The sequence below is a fragment of the Pseudopipra pipra genome, chromosome 6, assembly GCF_036250125.1.
Source record: "Pseudopipra pipra isolate bDixPip1 chromosome 6, bDixPip1.hap1, whole genome shotgun sequence".
NCBI lineage: Eukaryota > Metazoa > Chordata > Aves > Passeriformes > Pipridae > Pseudopipra > Pseudopipra pipra.
Window position 1 is genome coordinate 49,578,872 of NC_087554.1, and position 18,501 is coordinate 49,597,372.

Consider the following 18,501-nt stretch of genomic DNA (forward strand, 5'->3'; position numbering starts at 1 on the left):
TTAGTTGCCATTAAAAGCAAAACGTTACAGTGAAGGCTCTTTCAGAGAGACTTCATTAGTTTTCTGTAGCATGTATTTGGGGTTATTCTCTAAGGTACACTGTGAGGCAGCAGAGATCAAAGAAATTGATCCAGGATTGGCCAGTACTTGAAAGAAGTATAGCCTGAGATGAATTAACCTCACTTGGGTTTTTGTTTTGATTTTTCTTTTTTTTCCTTTTAATTGCTAATATGGTTTGCATTAGTTTATAAAAATCTACTAATACTTACAGGGAATGCCAATCATTAGTTGAAATGAACAAGATTACAGGTAATTCAGAAACTACATGGGTGTTTTTCTCCCCAGTTTAAGACGACTTTATATCACACCAGCTGTGGGAAAAGCAATTACATCTCACCTTAGGTTTTAAGTCATCATTGATTTAAAGCTGCAGGAAAAAGCAGCTGAATTCTGTAGAAGCATAGCTTCTATGGACACTCACAGAAAATGATACTGGTACTTTGTTTTTTTTCTATGTTCGTCTGTTATTCTTCACTATCATTTCTTAGCTGTCAGGCTTTCAGAGCACACACTATTTTAATTTGATAAATTTATGCCTCAAAAGTAATTTTGGAAAGCCTTGAACATAGTGACCAGCATCAGCAAAGTGGTAATTTAATGACAGGCACAACAAAGAGACGTAATGTAAAGCAGCCTGCAATTTATAGAACTACATTTGAAAAAAGTAGCTTCAGAATAATGTCAGTGCTACCACATTAATTTATCTCAGTTTCCTCTGTGCAAAAAATAAATGCATATATAAACAAAAAATGGAAAGCTAATTATATCTATAATATTTATAGGGATCACAGTGAGTGGTTGATTGATGTTCTTCTGCCACAAGGTAAGAGGTATTTTAAGGGTAGGTACAAAGTAATCGTAATTGTACAAACCTATGGTTCAGTATGATATATCTGCATACTGTATTACTTGAAATGCTGCATTCTGTTCAAAAGGGGTTTTTTTTAGAGTTTTAAAGTAGCTTGTACTTAATGCTGCTGAATGACCTTGAAGTACTATGAAAAATTGACTAATCCTCTATCTGAAAATTGATACAACTCTTTATGTGTGAGGAAACAGAGACAACTGACAATTTGGAAATCTTGAAGTATTCACAATTGGGACCAAGTTCTTAAAAAGTGTTTGTGTCCCACACCAGTGTCCAAAAAGAGGGACTGGTTCTTCCAGTAACCTGGGTCTGATTCGAAAGCTCTTAAAGCTTGCGAAAATCTCTAATACAACCCTGCAAAGGATATCAGAAAAAAACATAAAAATATAAAACATAAAAACCATAAAATATTTTTCCATGATCCAGTCATTGATCCAATCATTGTCCTTTGGCCAGTGATATTTTATTATCTACTAGAATGTAGACAAAGCTTGTTGACAGACTAATCAGCATGTTATCTAAAATAACCCTTTCAGGGACACAAGGAAGACACCACCTCTCTCTTTGCTCTGCAAACTGAAAATTCGTAAGCAGTTGAGATTTTTTTGCTGTCTGCTTTTAGTTGAAATGTTACCCAGATTAAGAATGTTTTATTTACTTAAGGGAAGTACTTCCTTTTAATCAGCCACTTAAATTTACTGAATCATATGTTGCCAGGACAACAGATGGAATAGCTACTGCTTACAGGTTCAATCTGCAAACATTTCACATGAAATTATAGACCACAGACGTAGTAGCTGCTTCATCCATATTCACTACTCTTTTATCCCATGAACTTTCACAAGCAGTGTGGGCACATCTAAGCTATGTTACTTACAGCATGCCACAGTAGTGTGCCTACGAGGTGTACTTCTACAAGTCTGTCCACGAGGCAGAAGCATAGGCAGAAGGTGGATGGGTAGCAGAGCACACCACACTTAATGCACAAATGCTGTTATTGCATTTCGATGTGGAAATAGCCATAGGCTTAAGTATAGTGTCCTCCCTTATGCTGTCCAACAGGCTTAGAGGTTTCAGCAGTATCTGGAAACCCAAGTTTAGCCTCAGAGATTTCCTTGCAGGAAGTCCCTTTTCCCATGGCTGCCATAATAAAACAGAAAGATCGTCATTTTGTGTTCATGTTTTGTATGCCTTCCCCTTACAGCTGAAATTTCTGCTATATGTCAGAAGAAGGTAAGATTCAGCCATTTCTGTGATGAGGCATGATTTGATGTTGTGTGTAGTGTCATTCCATTAATATGTAGTGTGCTCTTCTTTGTATCATTCCAAAATTTCACAATTTATCCATGAATGCATTTGTTGATGGATGAGAATGATTCAGCAGCAAGGTTTCTTTTTGTTAAAACTGACAGTGTTTGATTTGAGTTGTAGATTTTAGTTGAAGTGTCAATTAGTAAAGCAATTCAATTATGCAATTGAGCTCATTTTGTATTCTATAACTCTGCCTATGAAGAGGGTAGAGGAAGAGGTGAATTTTAAATTCAAGTGTGTATATATATCTCCTTATCTGCTCAAAGTCTTGGATTAATCCTAAATTGGACAAAAATTGTACTCTACAATGTATATTTTTAAAAGTCTTCAGTGCTTGGCTCTGAAAAGATTGCTGACAAAAAGAATCTGCTTGCAATACATACCAGCTAGTGTGTTTTAATAACACTTTAACAGCAAGGAATACAGTGCATAACATATTCTAGTTATCATATGGCAAAGAAAGCTTTTATGTTGGGCTGGATTACCAGGTGTCAAAAATAAAGGTAGCACCTACTTCAGAGCCTTGGTCAGTTACCTGTGATAAGGTAGATCATTACATAGCATAAACTGTGTCATGGTGGCACCATTTTTTTGCAATCCTAAGGATCTGCCTGTTGCTACTTGTAACTTAAAAAAACATTCTGAAGCGTAAGAGAATGATTGTAAGTTTTAGAGATTGCTTCAAGCCAGAAGGTTGAGGCTGATGACTTAAATGTCAATTTGGTCTGCTCCAAAGAAAGAGCAACTGTGACATTTAAGTTCAGGCTCGGCACTTGATCCTGAGTTTATCTTTCTGGGTGGTCAGTGATACTTGACTTTACGAGTTTCCACACAGTAGTGCTTATATATAATGATTTTGGAAATTACCAACACTTGAGCCAGTTCCCAAGTTTTCATGCCTATTTTCATTCCATTTCCTGATACCTGTGGCCTGATAAAATCTTTTCTGTTTTTCAGAACTGTAGTTCACACGTCAGAAGAGCTGTTGTCACATGCTTCTCAGCGGGCTGCTGTGGCCGCCATGGCAACAGGCCAGTGCGGTACTGCAAGAGATGCCACTCCAATCACCACAGCAGCGAAGTTGGGGCAGCTGCAGAAACCCACCTTTATCAGACCTCACCCCCTCCTATCAACACCCGGGAGTGTGGGGCAGAGGAACTCGTGTGTACTGTGGAAGCTGTGATCAGGTAATATGGCAGCTTATGAGGCATCAGTATGTAAAGCAGGATCAGGTTTTCCTGTAAATATTACCTGCAGGTCTTGTGCAAGTGGATTTTAGATTCACCTGGATGAGTTCAGAGCAGGGACACTGAACTCCAGCTGCCTTATCAGACAACGGATCAGCTGTGAGTGTTGTCCTGACCAGGAAGTCAGCCTTGAATCTTAGAATTTGATGTTATTTTGTTACTGTTCTCAGGAAAATGATGACATCTAATGCCTTAACCTGTAGTTATTCTTCGTTATTCTCACCTGTATCCAGTGCAGGAAAGCTGCATTCACTGACCACAGGCTTGTTTTATAGCTTGCTGAAGGAAGCAGAGTTTCATGCTGAGCAGAGGGAGCATGAACTCAACCGCAGGAGACAGATGGGCCTCTCCTCTTCCCATCACTCCCTGGACAACACAGATTTTGATAATAAAGATGATGACAAGCATGACCAACGCCTCCTGAGCCAGTTTGGAATATGGTTCTTGGTGAGAAATTCATGCTTTCTTCTCTCACTCTTCATGGTTCAGTCTACTTTCTGAAGCCTCTGTTTTATCTAATTTTTTTTCCCCACTTCTTTGCTTTAGTTGGAGACTTTTCTGAATTGTAAGCAAAAAGTTGTTCTTTGAAGCTGTCAGACTTGGAGATTTCATAACTAGTTTGGGTGGAGCTTGTGACTGCCTCTGTCTACTATGTAGAGTGTAGAACAGAATTGTTCAGTCTAGTTTTTTAATTGACTTTCTGTGTGCCATCAGCTTCTGCTCACAAGTGCCCCTTGCTGAGTGTCATTATTTTAACTTCAAAAGGCAATCCCCTAAGAATCTATTTTTCACCTTCCAGCTTTCAGCATCACTCTCTGGAAGCACAGCTTTCTCTCTTACCTCCAAAAGGCTGGAGGAGTCTTAATGGGCTGCTCTTCCTTCCTGCGTTTTGCTTGGTCTGTCTGGATCAGCCAGTGTACTCCAGCTGATTTACCTGGTGTGGGTTGACAGAATGAAGCTGTGCTGGTTCTACCACTCACAGTAGTTAGCAGAGATTATTCCAAAATATCAGGACTGCTGCTGGCCAGTTCATGAGCAGGCCAGGCTGCAGCCTGATAGATCCTCAGAAATTGCATTCTGCAATTCCCCTTAAGGAGAATTCTCCCTCTCAGGCTGTTTCCAATTCCCTTTGAGCTCTCAGGCTCTCTCCTCAGTCACCTAGTGACAGGTGGGGAATAGCAGGACCCTCATCTGTTATCTAAACAGAGATAGGATCTCTGGATGCCCAGGTGCCAGGTGTGGAATTCTATAGTTCCAACAAAGCTGCTATGCAGTTTCAAGTGACTATATGAATAAAGTTTGTATTCTGATGATAGGTTTTGGGTTTTGTTGTTCAATATTGTTTTAGAGTTAAAACCTTTTATTATTTTAAACTTTTTTTTTATTTTACTGTGTTCATCTATTTCATTTCAAATGATACTTTATAAAGACTGAAGGCCTACATTTCCAGAAGTAGAACTGAAGTGAGAACAAAAAAGGTTTTGTTACACTGTACATGCCTCATCCTAGACATTCAGCATGTACCTTTCTGTGGTAGGGAGGAAGAGCTCTCTGACTCCATTCTATTCTTATAAAATCTCTTGATCTCTCCATAGTGAGCATTGGTAGAGATCACTATGAAGGTTGTGAGAAATCATGGGTTGCTGTTTTCTTTCATAAAATGAATACCTGTCATCTAGAAACTGGACAGGGCTCAAGAGTTCCTATTAAAAAGGCAGCCAGCTGATACTGTCCTTGAGTTAACACTCAACTGAGACAAGAACAAGGAAGCAAACACCTTAACTTCAACCTGCAATGAAGTAGAACAATGGAGACTACTTTGAATTGAAAGAGATGTTGATTGCTGCCTCATCCCAAGAAAAATCACTGAGAAGAACATTTGGAAGGTGGATTCTGGTCTTCTCTGGAAAGCAGTGCTGTCATCTTTCCCCCCAGATATTACAGCAGTCTTTCTCCTTTGTTCACTTGCTGCAAAGCAGCAGTGGTCAGTTTCAGGTTGCCAAGTGAAGAGAGGACAGTTTTCACTAGGAAGTGGCTGATAGGTGGTTAAAGGAGCTTCTAAAATCTCCTGTCATCTGTCATTTTCCACTCTTTGCATTCAGTGCAGCAACTTGACTTGAAACTTTGTCTTCTGTCGCCAAGAGCTCAAATAGCAGATAATTAAGGGCTTAGCAGTGTACTGGTCTGTGAACTGGGGTAGAGAGTCGATCTCAGATTTGGGACAGTTTTATAGTCCAGATATCATTTTAGAAAGACTTTGGAGCGGGGGAGAATAATGTTGATTATTATGTGAGGATTTCTGAGGACCTAAAACTCACCCCAAGTGAGGACAAAAAATCAAAATTGGAATCTTTTTGCAAAGTAAAGATCACTTATTGTATTAAGTAGACATCTTCTTTCAGAATTTTTGAAGTTCTTGATTTGCCTTTTTATCTTGTATGTTTTACATATGTGTGCGTATGTATATCATATTTTTTACCAGGTATTACATTACCTTCTGAAATGAAAAGTCATTTTAAAGTTCAAACCAAAATGTTTCCATTTGTCAATAATTCTATATTGATATTTTTCAGTGTTGAAAGTAAATAAAAAAATTCAGTGCCTGGCTTTTTTTTATTTTCTGGTTTGGAAATGTTTTGTCAATTGTCCTGTGCCAACCTCTACTTAAAACTGATCATCTTATTTGTCTTCTAGATATATCCTTATAAATCTGAGAATATGCAAAATATAGTAGATAAATAATTTGCCACCTTTAATTCTAGAAATTAAAGTTGATTTATGTTTCTCTCTTCCAGGTGAGCCTTTGCACTCCCAGTGAGAATACACCCACAGAGAGTTTAGCAAGGCTGGTTAGTATGGTATTCCAATGGTTTCACTCTACAGCTTACATGATGGATGATGAAGTTGGTAGCTTGGTTGAAAAGCTCAAACCCCAGTTTGTTACCAAGTGGTTGAAGACTGTTTGTGATGTCCGTTTTGATGTCATGGTTATGTGCCTCCTTCCTAAACCAATGGAGTTTGCCAGGGTAAGAATGATTTATCTGAAGGTTCCTTTATTTACTGCAGAATTTAAGGTATTAAGTAAAAAGATCTTTTTTTTCCTAGTCTGTCAAGGCAAAGAAATCTCAATGGTAGAGGGAGCAGTGAAGTTCAGGAATTTTTGCTCTTCATAGCATTTTTAGTTTTACTATATTAGAAAGTGAGCATTATTTACACTAATGCGAAGACAGGTTGGAAGAATATTGTAAGTATTGAAAAACACTGCATGTTTTTGATAGCTGCATGTTTTCATTATGCTGCTGAAGTACCCAAACTTGGCTTTAGTAAAAGGTATCATTTACCTACTCACAGATATAAGCCTGTCCTTTCATACTGTTTCTCTGTTCTTTGCATACCTCATCTCTGAAGCTGTGAATTCGGGTTTGTGAAATCACACAGTTGTAACCAAAGGGAACTCTGGGCATACTGATGCCCTGTAGCTTCAGAGACCTGATTTAAGTGACTGAGTTGAAGACCAGTCTGACATGGTTTGCCTTGTTGCTGGTGAAGAGAAAGAGATTTACCTGGAAGGCCATCCAGGGTGCCTAAGTGCAACCACTGGTAGGATCTCTTCCAGAAAGAGTGTCATTCTTTCTGTCGTAGAATCACAGAATCAACTGGATTGGAAAAGACCTCTGAGGTCATCAAGTGCAACCCTTGATCCAACACTGCCGTGGTTACTATACTATGGCACTAAGTGCCACATTCAGTCTCATCTTAAAAACCTCCAGGGACGGTGAATCCACCATCTCCCTGGGCAGCCCATTCCAATGTCTGATTACTCTCTCTATAAAAAATTTCTTCCTAATGTCCAACATAAATCTCCCCTGGTACAGCTTAAGATTGTGCCCTCTTGTCCTACTGCTGGCTGCCTGAGAGAAGAACTGGGCTCAACACTGATCCCTGGGGGACACCACTAGTGACTAGCTGCCAACTGGATGCAGCCCCGTTCACCACCACTCTGGGCCCGGCCCTCCAGCCAGTTCCTAACCCAGCACAGAGTGCCCCTGTCCAAGCCATGGGCTGCCAGCTTTTTCAGGAGTATGTTGTGGGAGACAGTGCCAAAGGCTTTGCTGAAGTCCAGATAGACCACATCCACAGCCTTCCCCTCATCCACCAGGCAGGTCACCTGATCATAAAAGGAGATCAGGTTGGTCAGACAGGACTTGCCCTTCCAAACCCGTGCTGGCTGGGTCTGATTCCTTGTCCATCCTGTAGATGCTGTGTGATTGCACTTAGGATGATCTGCTCCATAATTAGGATGATCTGTCCATTAATTATGAAGCAGAAATCACCACTTAACCATGCTTTTCTAAGACATTTATTTTGTGACCTCTCATGTAAAATGTTCAGAAGACATGTTGGGTTTGTTTCCTAAAATTAAGACTACGCTAGAAAGGGCCATTGGGACTTGACGCAATGTATCACATCATCAGGCATGAACATCTGTGGATTTTTCATGACCTAAATAAAAAATAAATGGGATTTGCTGTAGACAGACCAGCATACGTGTGCAGACCAGCATGTATATGTGTCTTACTGTGAACCATTGCTCAGAAGATACATAGGGCTGTGGGAGGATTGGAGGGCAGCTGAGGGAATTTGAGAGATGGATGGACACTTTGACTGTTAGAAACTGAAAAAAGAGATCAGATCTTTGAGGCTAGGGGGTAAAGGAAGGACTGAACCTCATTCTGTAATCTCTTATGTATTTTTTTTTTTGGATCCAGCCCCTCTTTTGAATTTTGTTACCCTCACTGCAATACTTAAGACTAGACTGACAACTTGCCAGATTTGCAGGGCTTCACTAGAACATGTAGACAAATAGCCATGAAATTAGCTGTGATGAAGAAGAAAAAGTAGTTTGTTGGCTGAGATTACCAGTAGTTTCTGCCAGAACAGCAGGCATCTCAAGAGCCATTAGTCAGGAACAGCAGATGTGAGCTGAGGTCAGTTAGAATAATTAATCTCTGTACGCCAATTACTTACGTGCTTAGAAGTATACTTTTTGGCTTACATCACTTAGAACCTTTCCTCAATAAAACCCTAAACAAACATCTGTGAAAGAACACCTGGTTCAGACCATGTTTTTCAAAATAAAGATCCAGCACTGTAACAATTTATGGAGAGCAAATACTTTATGGTGCAAGTTTAACCAAATAAATCTGTCCCTTTTCGAGAACTGTAAACAGTAATACACTGTAAACAGTAATATAATAGCCTGGAAGTGAGTGAACTTCTAAGACTTTGACAGTGCTTTTGGGTACTGTGAGTCAAATGGAAGAGGAAAAAACAATGCAACCCCCATGGCCGAATTCTAAATTCTGCCTTGCAGGTACTAATGATCACCCCCTACAGTTTCCTGGCTGCAACACACTGAACAAATTTATGATGCTGAGCAAGTTACAGGGACTAGAAATGTTGTTCATCATTGTAATGCTTGGAAATACCCACAGGTTGGCGGATACTGGGACAAATCGTGTAGTGCTGTAACCCAGTTAAAAGAAGGGCTAAATCGAATCCTTTGCTTGATTCCATATAATGTGATAAACCAGTCGGTGTGGGAATGTATCATGCCAGAATGGTTGGAAGCTATAAGGACAGAAGTGCCTGACAATCAACTGAAAGAGTTTCGGGAAGTGCTGAGGTATGTAGACATAAGTTGGAATCATTCTGTTGTTGCCTATGTTGATTCTTGAGTGTTGTAGCACAAGATGGTGACAAGGAATAAAAATGCCTATATGTGCAACAGACAGTAGTGAGTGAATGCTTCTGATTTGTTTTTATGACTTATATTTAGACTAAAGCACTTAAGCTTTGGGAAAGTCTTCTTTTATTGCTTCTGATATCCTCAAATCTGTATCAAGAGCCGAGTACATGGACGCTTCTTTGCTGTGAGCAAATCACATTTTTAGTGGTTTCCTGCAACATGTTGGAAGGAGCATCTTTCTCCTTCTGTCAAGTTGATGAGAAATGGTGGGGATTAGTAGAGCTGTCAGTGATATATTTATTTAGCTAATATCTTCCCCTATTGAGCTAAGAAAACACCAGAATAAGAATGGTGGCTGAGTCATAATTTCATGCCTTTAACAGTAAAACTTCGCATTGCCTTTTAATTGATGAAAAGGCTCTGAAACTGACTCTAAGTTCATATCTCTAGGTATTGCTGTAAACTTTTTTTTAGTGCAAGCATGGAATAGTGGACTACTGGTGAGATGAGAAATTTTCCAATTTTTACGTTGGGTGTTGGAGGAGATATTGCTGTCAAATGCAACTGGGCATATTAGCTGTGATGTAAATCCTTAAGGTGTGTCACCAAATTCAGAGATGAACTTACACAGTCAGGACAGCTGGTATCAGCAACCTAGCAACCCTGTGGAGGGTGAAAATGCAAGCTTTCTACCAGTTTTCTGTTATGTCTCATATGGTGTGTGCCATCATAACTCAGTGATGGTATGTTTTTGTTCTACTTTTCAGCAAAATGTTTGACACTGAACTTTGTCCTCTCCCTTTCTCCATGGAGGAGATGTTTGGCTTTATTAGCTGTCGATTCACAGGATATCCATCCTCTGTGCAAGAGCAAGCATTACTCTGGCTGCATGTAAGTGTCCTTTCTTGATGACTCATGCTGGAAGAGCTTTTAATTTTGAAAAAGAAAAGAAAAAGGAGAGTAAAAAAATGAAGCCACTTAGCCACTTTTCCAGAGTTCATACAATCCTTCTGCTCTTTGCTTAGCTCCTGTGTAAGGATGGTTGGTAGACGGACCCTGAGAAGCTTTTTTACTAACCCATCATGAGCAATAATCTAGTTGACAGGGTGGTGATCTAGTTGACAAGGTGGGGATCAGTCAGAGGTTGGACTTTATGATCTTGGAGGTCTTTTCCAACCTAAATAATTTTGTGATTCTGTAATAAAATAGAAGGCTGGGAATTTCTTTTACCTCTGAATGCCAGTTGTGTTTTCAGGGTCATTGAGCTGGTTGACTTTTTGGCAGCAGAATTTGTTCTGTAGATTCCAAAATTAATTCCAGACTCCAGAAACAGCTGTAGTTGTTCCTGCATATGAAGACCTGAATGAGACTAGCTCTATACCCATCAAGCTTTCTGCTGCTCTGGCCTTTTGCACTATATTTGCCCATGAAACTGGCATTCGCCCAATGTTCATATTTTAAAGCTACAGGGATAATCATGTCAGCTGAGGGCAGTGACTTCAAAAGGGGTGTAAAATTTTCCACAGCACCTTGGGATAATACCTGTACTTTCATTATCACTTCTTTTCTGCTGAGGCTTATTTTAATTGAGCCTCTGCAAAGACCAATTTACCTGATGACTGTAGCAATTTTCAGGTATACAAGGTTTTCAATTAAAGCATGATATTTTTAGAATTTTCTTGACTTAATAACATTTAATGACAAGTACAAATGAGCTCATATTTTTCTGAGTGTTGGTGACAAAATAGATTGTGAATATTCTCAGTGATTTGCAAAAAACCATCCAGTTACTATGTTGACACCTATAGGCTACTATTGTGACTGGATTCAGAATAAATACAGGAATTCAGTTTTAAGTAGTAATAAATAAAGTAAATAGTTATTCATTCAAGTATTGGTAATGTTCTGCTTTACAGAAATATTTTTGTGGAATAACCTCACATCCCTGTATGGTTTTGTGCATAAAACTGATCTCAAGGTGCACCAAGTGGATGCCAACAAATATTTTGAAAATAACCTATTTTTTGCCAGTTTTCTTTTGCCTGGATTCTAAAAGAAATCTGAACTTGCACCTCACCTCATTGAATCTCAAAATTAAATACATGGAATTTGCTGAGCTGAGGATTGTATTATAAAGATGCTTATAAAGTAGATGGTGCTTGTGATTAAACTTGAAACTTACTTTTTATTTATTGTCTATCCTCAGGTGTTGTCTGAACTTGACATTGTTGTACCTCTTCAGTTACTAATCAGCATGTTTTCTGATGGAGTTAATTCTGTAAAAGAGTTAGCAAATCAAAGAAAATCGAGAGTCAGTGAACTGGCAGGAAATCTTGCAGCTCGGAGGGTAACTGTTTCTTATCCTGCTTATTTTTTTTGCTTAGAACAGTCTTCCTAATAGAATGCATGTGAAGGATTAAAAAGCCATCTTTCGATATGGCAGCATTTGATTGGAAACACTATAGATTTTGAAAATGGAAGAAAATTGACATAACTTCACTTAACATCGCTCTATCACATGATCAGTGTAAAGATAATACAGGTAGCAACTTAGTATCTTTTCCAACCTTTTTCTTCTTTTCACCTTCTATTAATAACTGTCAATGGCAAGTTGTTATGGACAACTGGTCACCCAGAATAACCTTTTGTGTTCTGGTACAAATTTGGTGGGCCCAGGTATGTTTTGGAAGAGTGATGGAACAGAATTATTTCTGTTTCCCAGAATTTTTTTCCACACCCAAGAGATGCAAAATTTGGTCTGAAGTTGCCAAAGGCTTTTGGTCTGAAAGAAAATACATACAAATCTGTAGGCATTACACATGCTTGGTCTGATGTGGCTAACTTCCCAGTAGTTTGGATGAAGTGCTTCAAGGACATCAGGAACAAGATTGCTTGGGAAGATCAAATTCTTTAGATTTAAGGAACTACAGCATCGAGGCAGTTGATGATGCCTTACATGTGGTCTGCCTGTCTTCTGATGTAGCTCTGCAGACAGCTCTCCCACACCTAGCCCGGGATCACTTCTAAACTAAGCAGAAAAATGGACAAACTTACTCTTTGGTCTTTCAGACCATACTTGGCCTGAAAATAGGCCTCATGTGTCATCTACATGTGTATCTCCCTACAACACCTAGAGCTTCTCAGGTATTTTAGATGACCTATTGTGGTGTGGGCATAAATCAGTGCAGACATACACATCTTATTACCATTGTGTCTAGTTCAACTCCAGCTACCTGTACTCTTAGGACAGCCTTAGTTAACACCCTTCTCTTGAGATGGCCTCCTTTATTAGCCTCCTGCTATTAAAATTAGTGACCATAGATCATGGACCAGATCGTTGTAACCTGATGGCTGCTTTACTGCCTGCACCAGTTTTCTGTTTGGTTTATGATGTTGAAATTCCTCCTCAGTAAGAATAATATAATGAATGTCAGCCACTTAGCTTAAGAGAATATATACATCTGTGCAGAATATGGTTCCCATACTTCTATCATATTTTATCATTTAGTGGCATTAAGGGATGTGTATATTTTGCAAAACAGCTACAGAAGGGTAAGGCTCTCATAGTTCTTGATATTTTTTGCGTTTTCATATAGAATGGGATTTCTTAAATGTCTAACAGTCATTTGGACTAGTTGATTTTTTAATATTTTCAGGTGAGCGTTGCTTCTGACCCTGGGCGCAGAGTTCAGAACAACATGCTGAGTCCTTACCCAAGCCCCTTCCAGAGCCCATTCCGGAGTCCAATACGTAGTCCTTTTCACAGCCCTTTCAAGAACTTTGGACACCCTAGTGGAAAAACAATTGATTTTGACTGTGAAGATGAAGAAATGAATCTTAATTGCTTCATTCTGATGTTTGATCTCATACTGAAGCAGGTACTTGCAGAAGAAAAACACTCACATGGAAGGGACACTGAAGTTCTGTAGTCACTTTTGGCTCTCCTTTGATCCTGTATTGATTCCCTTTCTGTTAAGGGATTGGCATGAAGTATAAGACATTTAAATTCCAATACAGCTGTCATCTGCCTTTACCTCTATAGGAGTTATAGGTTCATGTTCAGTGAAGTTAAATACCTTCACATTCAGGTTAGACACTAACCTCATAATAGTGAAGGGAACTTCTTGAAGATTTCTACAGACTAGAAGCAGAGGATTGTTGGTAGGCTTAGATTAGATACTTAATTTTTGGATAGCTAAATTTGGACTTTGTGAATCCAAGGGCAAGTGCTTTAGATAACTGTCTCCAGGTAAAATTAGTGGATCTTGTGTTTTAAATTGTCTCTTTAGTTTAGCTGTTGGAGCTCGGGCCTCAACACCAGTGAAAATTTAAAATTTAATATGTTACAGTTTATCTCAAATTCTTCCCAGCACTGTAATATAAAACTAGTAGAAATGTAGGACAAGTCAGACAGTTAGGGCTCTGGCTTTTAAATAAATAATAAATCCTTATCATTTTCACTTTCTTTCAGATGGAACTCCAGGATGATGGTGTCACTTTGGGCTTAGAGAACAGCATTTCAAAAGATATAATATCCATCATAAACAATGTATTCCAGGCACCCTGGGGTGGTTCTCACACCTGTCAGAAAGATGAAAAAGCAGTTGAATGTGGTCTGTGCCAGTCCAGCATTCTGTGTTACCAGCTGGGTTTTGAGCTGCTGGAACAACTTGCTCCAAAGGAAGAAATTAGGCTTGTGGTAAGTAGAGCTGGGAAAGGGTCTGTATTATTGGTGTACTAAAACTCCTCTTCCTCATTTTTCTCATTCCATTGTGCTTGAGGGAGCAAAGCTGCACTGACCTTTGGCAGGAAGGATTCAGGAGGTTAAAGCAAAGTGCCACTGAACTGTAAAATTTAAGTCTGAATTGATTCAAAGAGTGGGTACTTTGAAATGATTAATGATTTTGAGTGAATCAGTTGTCAAGTGAGCAAGCCTTAGTTGGTGCTTGACCATTGAAAATGCTGAGCATTGTTGAAAAACTGAATGTACTTCAGGTTGTGTATCCAGCTTTTCAGACATAAATCTGTACTCTTCAATTGCTAGTCGTCATTAAAGTCTTCTGCATGTTTGCAGAAGAACTAGAGCATTTCCTGTGGTGGTGATGGTTTGATGAATTTATTTTAAGCTGTATGTCTGTTATACATAACTGTTCCAACTGATAGTTGAGAAGACAGCATCATTCCGCTTATTCTGAGTGCTCATTTGCCGTGACATGTTAGTAGCAGATGTTTATTAGTATTTCCTTTTTCAGTGGAGGGCATAGTGATGCCCTTCTAAGTGTAAAAGGTTCAGGATTTCATTTGGATGTTTTTGCTAGTAGCAGGTATTGTGCATGTGGTATTCAGTAACTTGTGCTAGAAAAATCTTCTCATGCCTGGTCAGTACAGATTCTCATCTCAAAATTAGCAAGTAGTGCAGTCTTGGGTGCTGGGGCATGGTACCACTTCTAGGATCCACCCTGCAATTTACAACATAAATGTCACAACGACAACCTTTAATCCTGAGCTCCTGGCCACTGGCAGAAGTAACTACAGCCTACTCCTTTGTTCAATGTAAAAGTGGTTGAAGTAGGTCCTGCCCCTAAGCCTGTAACTCTGCAATCATGTAGGAGATGCCTTGCTTCTGTCTGTTACTCCTTTCAGGCAAGGATGACAAACTTGGTGAAACATTGGCTCTGTGACTGGATCCACCTCAGGTCCAATATGGATATGCAGTTTCTGTTAAATCCATGTCTGAAACATAGTCTTTCTGTTGGTATGCATTTGCTGATGCAAAATATTAGATAGCAGGTGATTTGAATGCACAAGTGTACATGGAACTAAACAACGCCTCATTTGAGCTCAGCTTATCACACCAAATGTAGCTTTAACAGCAGGATATGGACAATATCAAGAAATGAATTTAACCTATTATATTCTTAAAGGAGCCCACAGATAACCTCGAAGATAGTCTTCTGTATACTAGACCTGAGTTTATTATAGGAACTGAAGGAGAAGAGGAAGACAAATCAGCACCAAAACATGGAGAAAATCCAGGAAATCACACAGAGACCACAGAAAATGCTGGTAGGTAGAGGATGAGAAGGTTGAGTATTTCCATAAGGCTTTAAAAGAAATACTTTACTCATATAGAATACAAATTTCTGAAGCAGTCTTTCAAGTTCAATAGTGCACAGTCACTTTTTTGTCGTGCATTTAATTATTTCAACATATTAATTAAATAAGAAGGCTGTATTTAGGTTGGTAGCATGTATGACTGTCTCTCAGAAAATTGTTAAAAGAAATTTTGACTTTTTGAACATAAAATAGCAAAAACATTGCATGCCAAATTCCATGTTGTTCTAACTTTACTGACTGCAGGTTCTGTGGCTACACTTAATATGTCTTTCATCACCTCAACATTCTTTAGTTTCATTTTTTATCCACAGATAAAAGAATTTTAACATTGTCTGTAACTTACATTTTTAACAGCGATAAAAAATGACACAGAAAGAAAGTTTTGTTATCAGCAACTTCCAGTTACCTTGAAGCTCATATACACTATATTGCAGGTAACATTGATTACTTGTTTGTTTGGTTTGAATTGTTGGTGAAGTGGTGTCATTATGTTGACAGTAATAGATCTGCTTACACAGGAAATGTCAAGGTTTGAAGAACCAGACATTCTTTTTAACATGCTGAATTGTCTGAAGATCCTGTGTCTTCACGGGGAATGCCTATATATAGCAAGAAAGGACCATCCACAATTTCTTGCCTATATTCAAGATCACATGCTGATTTCAAGGTAGGTTTTTATTGCATATTTTGTCCTCATACTTTGTTGGTTCTCCAGCTATCCATTTGTTGTTAGCATCAAAGAATTTGCAGGTTTAGTATGGAAAACTAACAAGGGTGGTAGGGAAGCATGGAAGGGTTAAGAAACCCATTTAAGAGCTCATTGCACAGGCTAATTAAGACATTAGAAATGAAGCCAGGGTACCCTGCATTATCCATCATGGCTACTCTGTCATGCACCATTTGTTTTGAATAATAGCATTATCTGAGACTGAGGTATATCTTCTCTGACTCTATAAAATAAAATAAAAGATGATGTAGAGACAGGTACACAGTTTATAGGACTTTAACATTAAAACTGAGAGAACAACAGTATTGCACCTTATTTTTATGAGGAAAAGGAAGTTTTTTCATTTAGAATCAGAGCGAATTGGATTGAAATCTGTGCATTTTAAGATTCTCTTTGGAGAAAGGGACTTTACAGAAAACTAGCTGAATAAACATCAGCATGTAATCTTCTAAAATAGTCTGTTCATCACCACTTACAGCTGCTCTGTATCAATTTCACTGAGCATCTCCTGAGGCTGTAAGGTTTCAGCAGACGAGAGAATCTGTTCTGAATCTAGATACCAGCAAATTGTGAACACACAACATCTCAGTTATTCGTGGTGCCAGGGAAGTTCATGTGGCTTATGTGCTGAAGCTGGTCATGCTGAAACTCCTAATTCATAGGACAGTTTATGTTCCATGGTAGTTGCCTTGAATTAGGCAACCTCTTTTAAAATCTGAAGTGTTTCAAAGTAAGGAATATTTAAACTTGGGTTTTCCAGAGAAACTGCTCAAGTTGAAGATTTGCAAGTAGCTCAATTTTCCTACAAGTCACTCTGTAGAATTCACATATGTGCCTAGGATGGCTCACGAAGATTTTCATGAAAAGTGCGTTACATTTAGAAGAAAGGATACAAAGGGAGTGTTTTTATAAGCAGGCTTGCTCTTTTTTGTCTTTCCAGTTTATGGGGAGTTGTGAAGTCTGAGTTCTCTCAGCTTTCTTCCCTGGCAGTCCCACTTCTTCTTCATGCACTTTCGCTTCCCCATGGAGCTGACATTTTCTGGACAATCATAAACAGCAATTTCAACAGCAAAGATTGGAAGATGAGATTTGAAGCAGGTAGGCCTGAGGAATGTACTCCATTTTCTCTTTGTTACTTCTCTGAAGAGGTAGAACTTTCTCTGCTGTAACTGAGGAGACCTATAATAGATGATGATCTTTTTGCTGCTATGGAGAGTTTTGAAGATAGTCTGTTGCAAAACTGTGGCACAACAGTGCTGTAAAATAGAGGAGAACATGAAACATTTTGGGTAATAAAAACAAAATTACAACTCTTGCTAGCTATTTTTGTTGTTACTTTCTCAGCTGTGCATGTTTCTAGGAAAGTTCTATTCATCAATACATAAAGAAGCCATTGCCTAAATGAATATGCCTCTTTTCTTTGTCTGGGTACGTGATGGCTACAGTGGAGAAGGTAGCTGTTTTGTGCAGATTTTTGGATATTCACTCTGTGACAAAAAACCACCTACTGAAGTACTCCTTAGCTCATGCATTCTGCTGTTTCCTGACTGCTGTGGAAGATGTCAACCCAGCAGTAGCTACAAGAGCTGGGTTATTACTTGACACCATAAAGAGACCAGCTTTACAGGTGGGTACATTGCATGGGAAAAAGTACATTCAAACAGGAAACTGGGTTTTCACCTGAAGTACAGCATCACAGTCACTGCTAATACGTCTTTAGGTAAGCATTATAGGTCTTGGTCATTGACATAGGCACAAAATAGCCAAGGGAAATGGTACTGCCCTACCCCCAAGTTAGAATCATGGAATTGTTTACATTGGAAAAGACCTTTTAAAGATCATCTAGTCCAACCATAAATACTTTGATGACTGCAGAGGATACTATTGCATTTGAAGTGGTTGTAAAAAGCTGTAAATATTTTTTATTACTTTAAAATAATTTGATATTTTTCAATTAAAAATACATTTGTAAGTCTTATGACACCCTACTGAGCTCACAATAAGAAAATTTATTTGAACAAACCCAAACATGGCCTTGATCTTCAAAAAATTTACCTAGGCATGTCATTTTATCATGTGAGGGAACCTGTCAATCCGAATTCTCATGATTAAAACTAAATGGATATGAGAGAGAGATAAGCAAGGTAAATAAATCTCACAGTACGCAGTTCAGTTCTAGTTCTCTGGAGAATAGAATGAATATGTATTTTGAAACGTTCAGTTTTGCTGCCTGTAAGAAGTTGTTAATATTTTCTAGTTTTATTCCATTTGGTACCTTTTCAAAATAGTTTCCAGAGAACTTGAGTTCAGTGAGACTGTAACAGTATACCGCACTTCCATATTTAATGTGAGCTTTCTTCTCAAAGTTAAGTCTTGACACTAGAGCCGAAATTCTAGTGCAAGTAATGTACAGAAGAATTTT

The 18,501-nt window shown here is 38.7% G+C and overlaps 1 protein-coding gene across 10 annotated transcripts in view; it reads left to right on the plus strand.

Moving 5' to 3' along the window:
• The window catches only part of UNC79 (unc-79 homolog, NALCN channel complex subunit), a 106,862-nt gene that overhangs the window by 23,629 nt on the left and 64,732 nt on the right, over positions 1-18,501 (plus strand). For all 10 annotated transcript variants that reach the window (XM_064658994.1, XM_064658996.1, XM_064659003.1 and 7 more), the window contains 15 exons: positions 843-883; positions 2,133-2,161; positions 3,197-3,426; positions 3,762-3,933; positions 6,282-6,512; positions 8,982-9,172; positions 10,003-10,126; positions 11,442-11,582; positions 12,892-13,113; positions 13,707-13,934; positions 15,160-15,301; positions 15,707-15,786; positions 15,871-16,019; positions 17,020-17,177; positions 17,525-17,706. In XM_064658994.1, the coding sequence (XP_064515064.1) occupies positions 843-883; positions 2,133-2,161; positions 3,197-3,426; positions 3,762-3,933; positions 6,282-6,512; positions 8,982-9,172; positions 10,003-10,126; positions 11,442-11,582; positions 12,892-13,113; positions 13,707-13,934; positions 15,160-15,301; positions 15,707-15,786; positions 15,871-16,019; positions 17,020-17,177; positions 17,525-17,706 (2,320 nt within the window). The remainder of the gene's footprint in view (positions 1-842; positions 884-2,132; positions 2,162-3,196; positions 3,427-3,761; positions 3,934-6,281; positions 6,513-8,981; positions 9,173-10,002; positions 10,127-11,441; positions 11,583-12,891; positions 13,114-13,706; positions 13,935-15,159; positions 15,302-15,706; positions 15,787-15,870; positions 16,020-17,019; positions 17,178-17,524; positions 17,707-18,501) is intronic.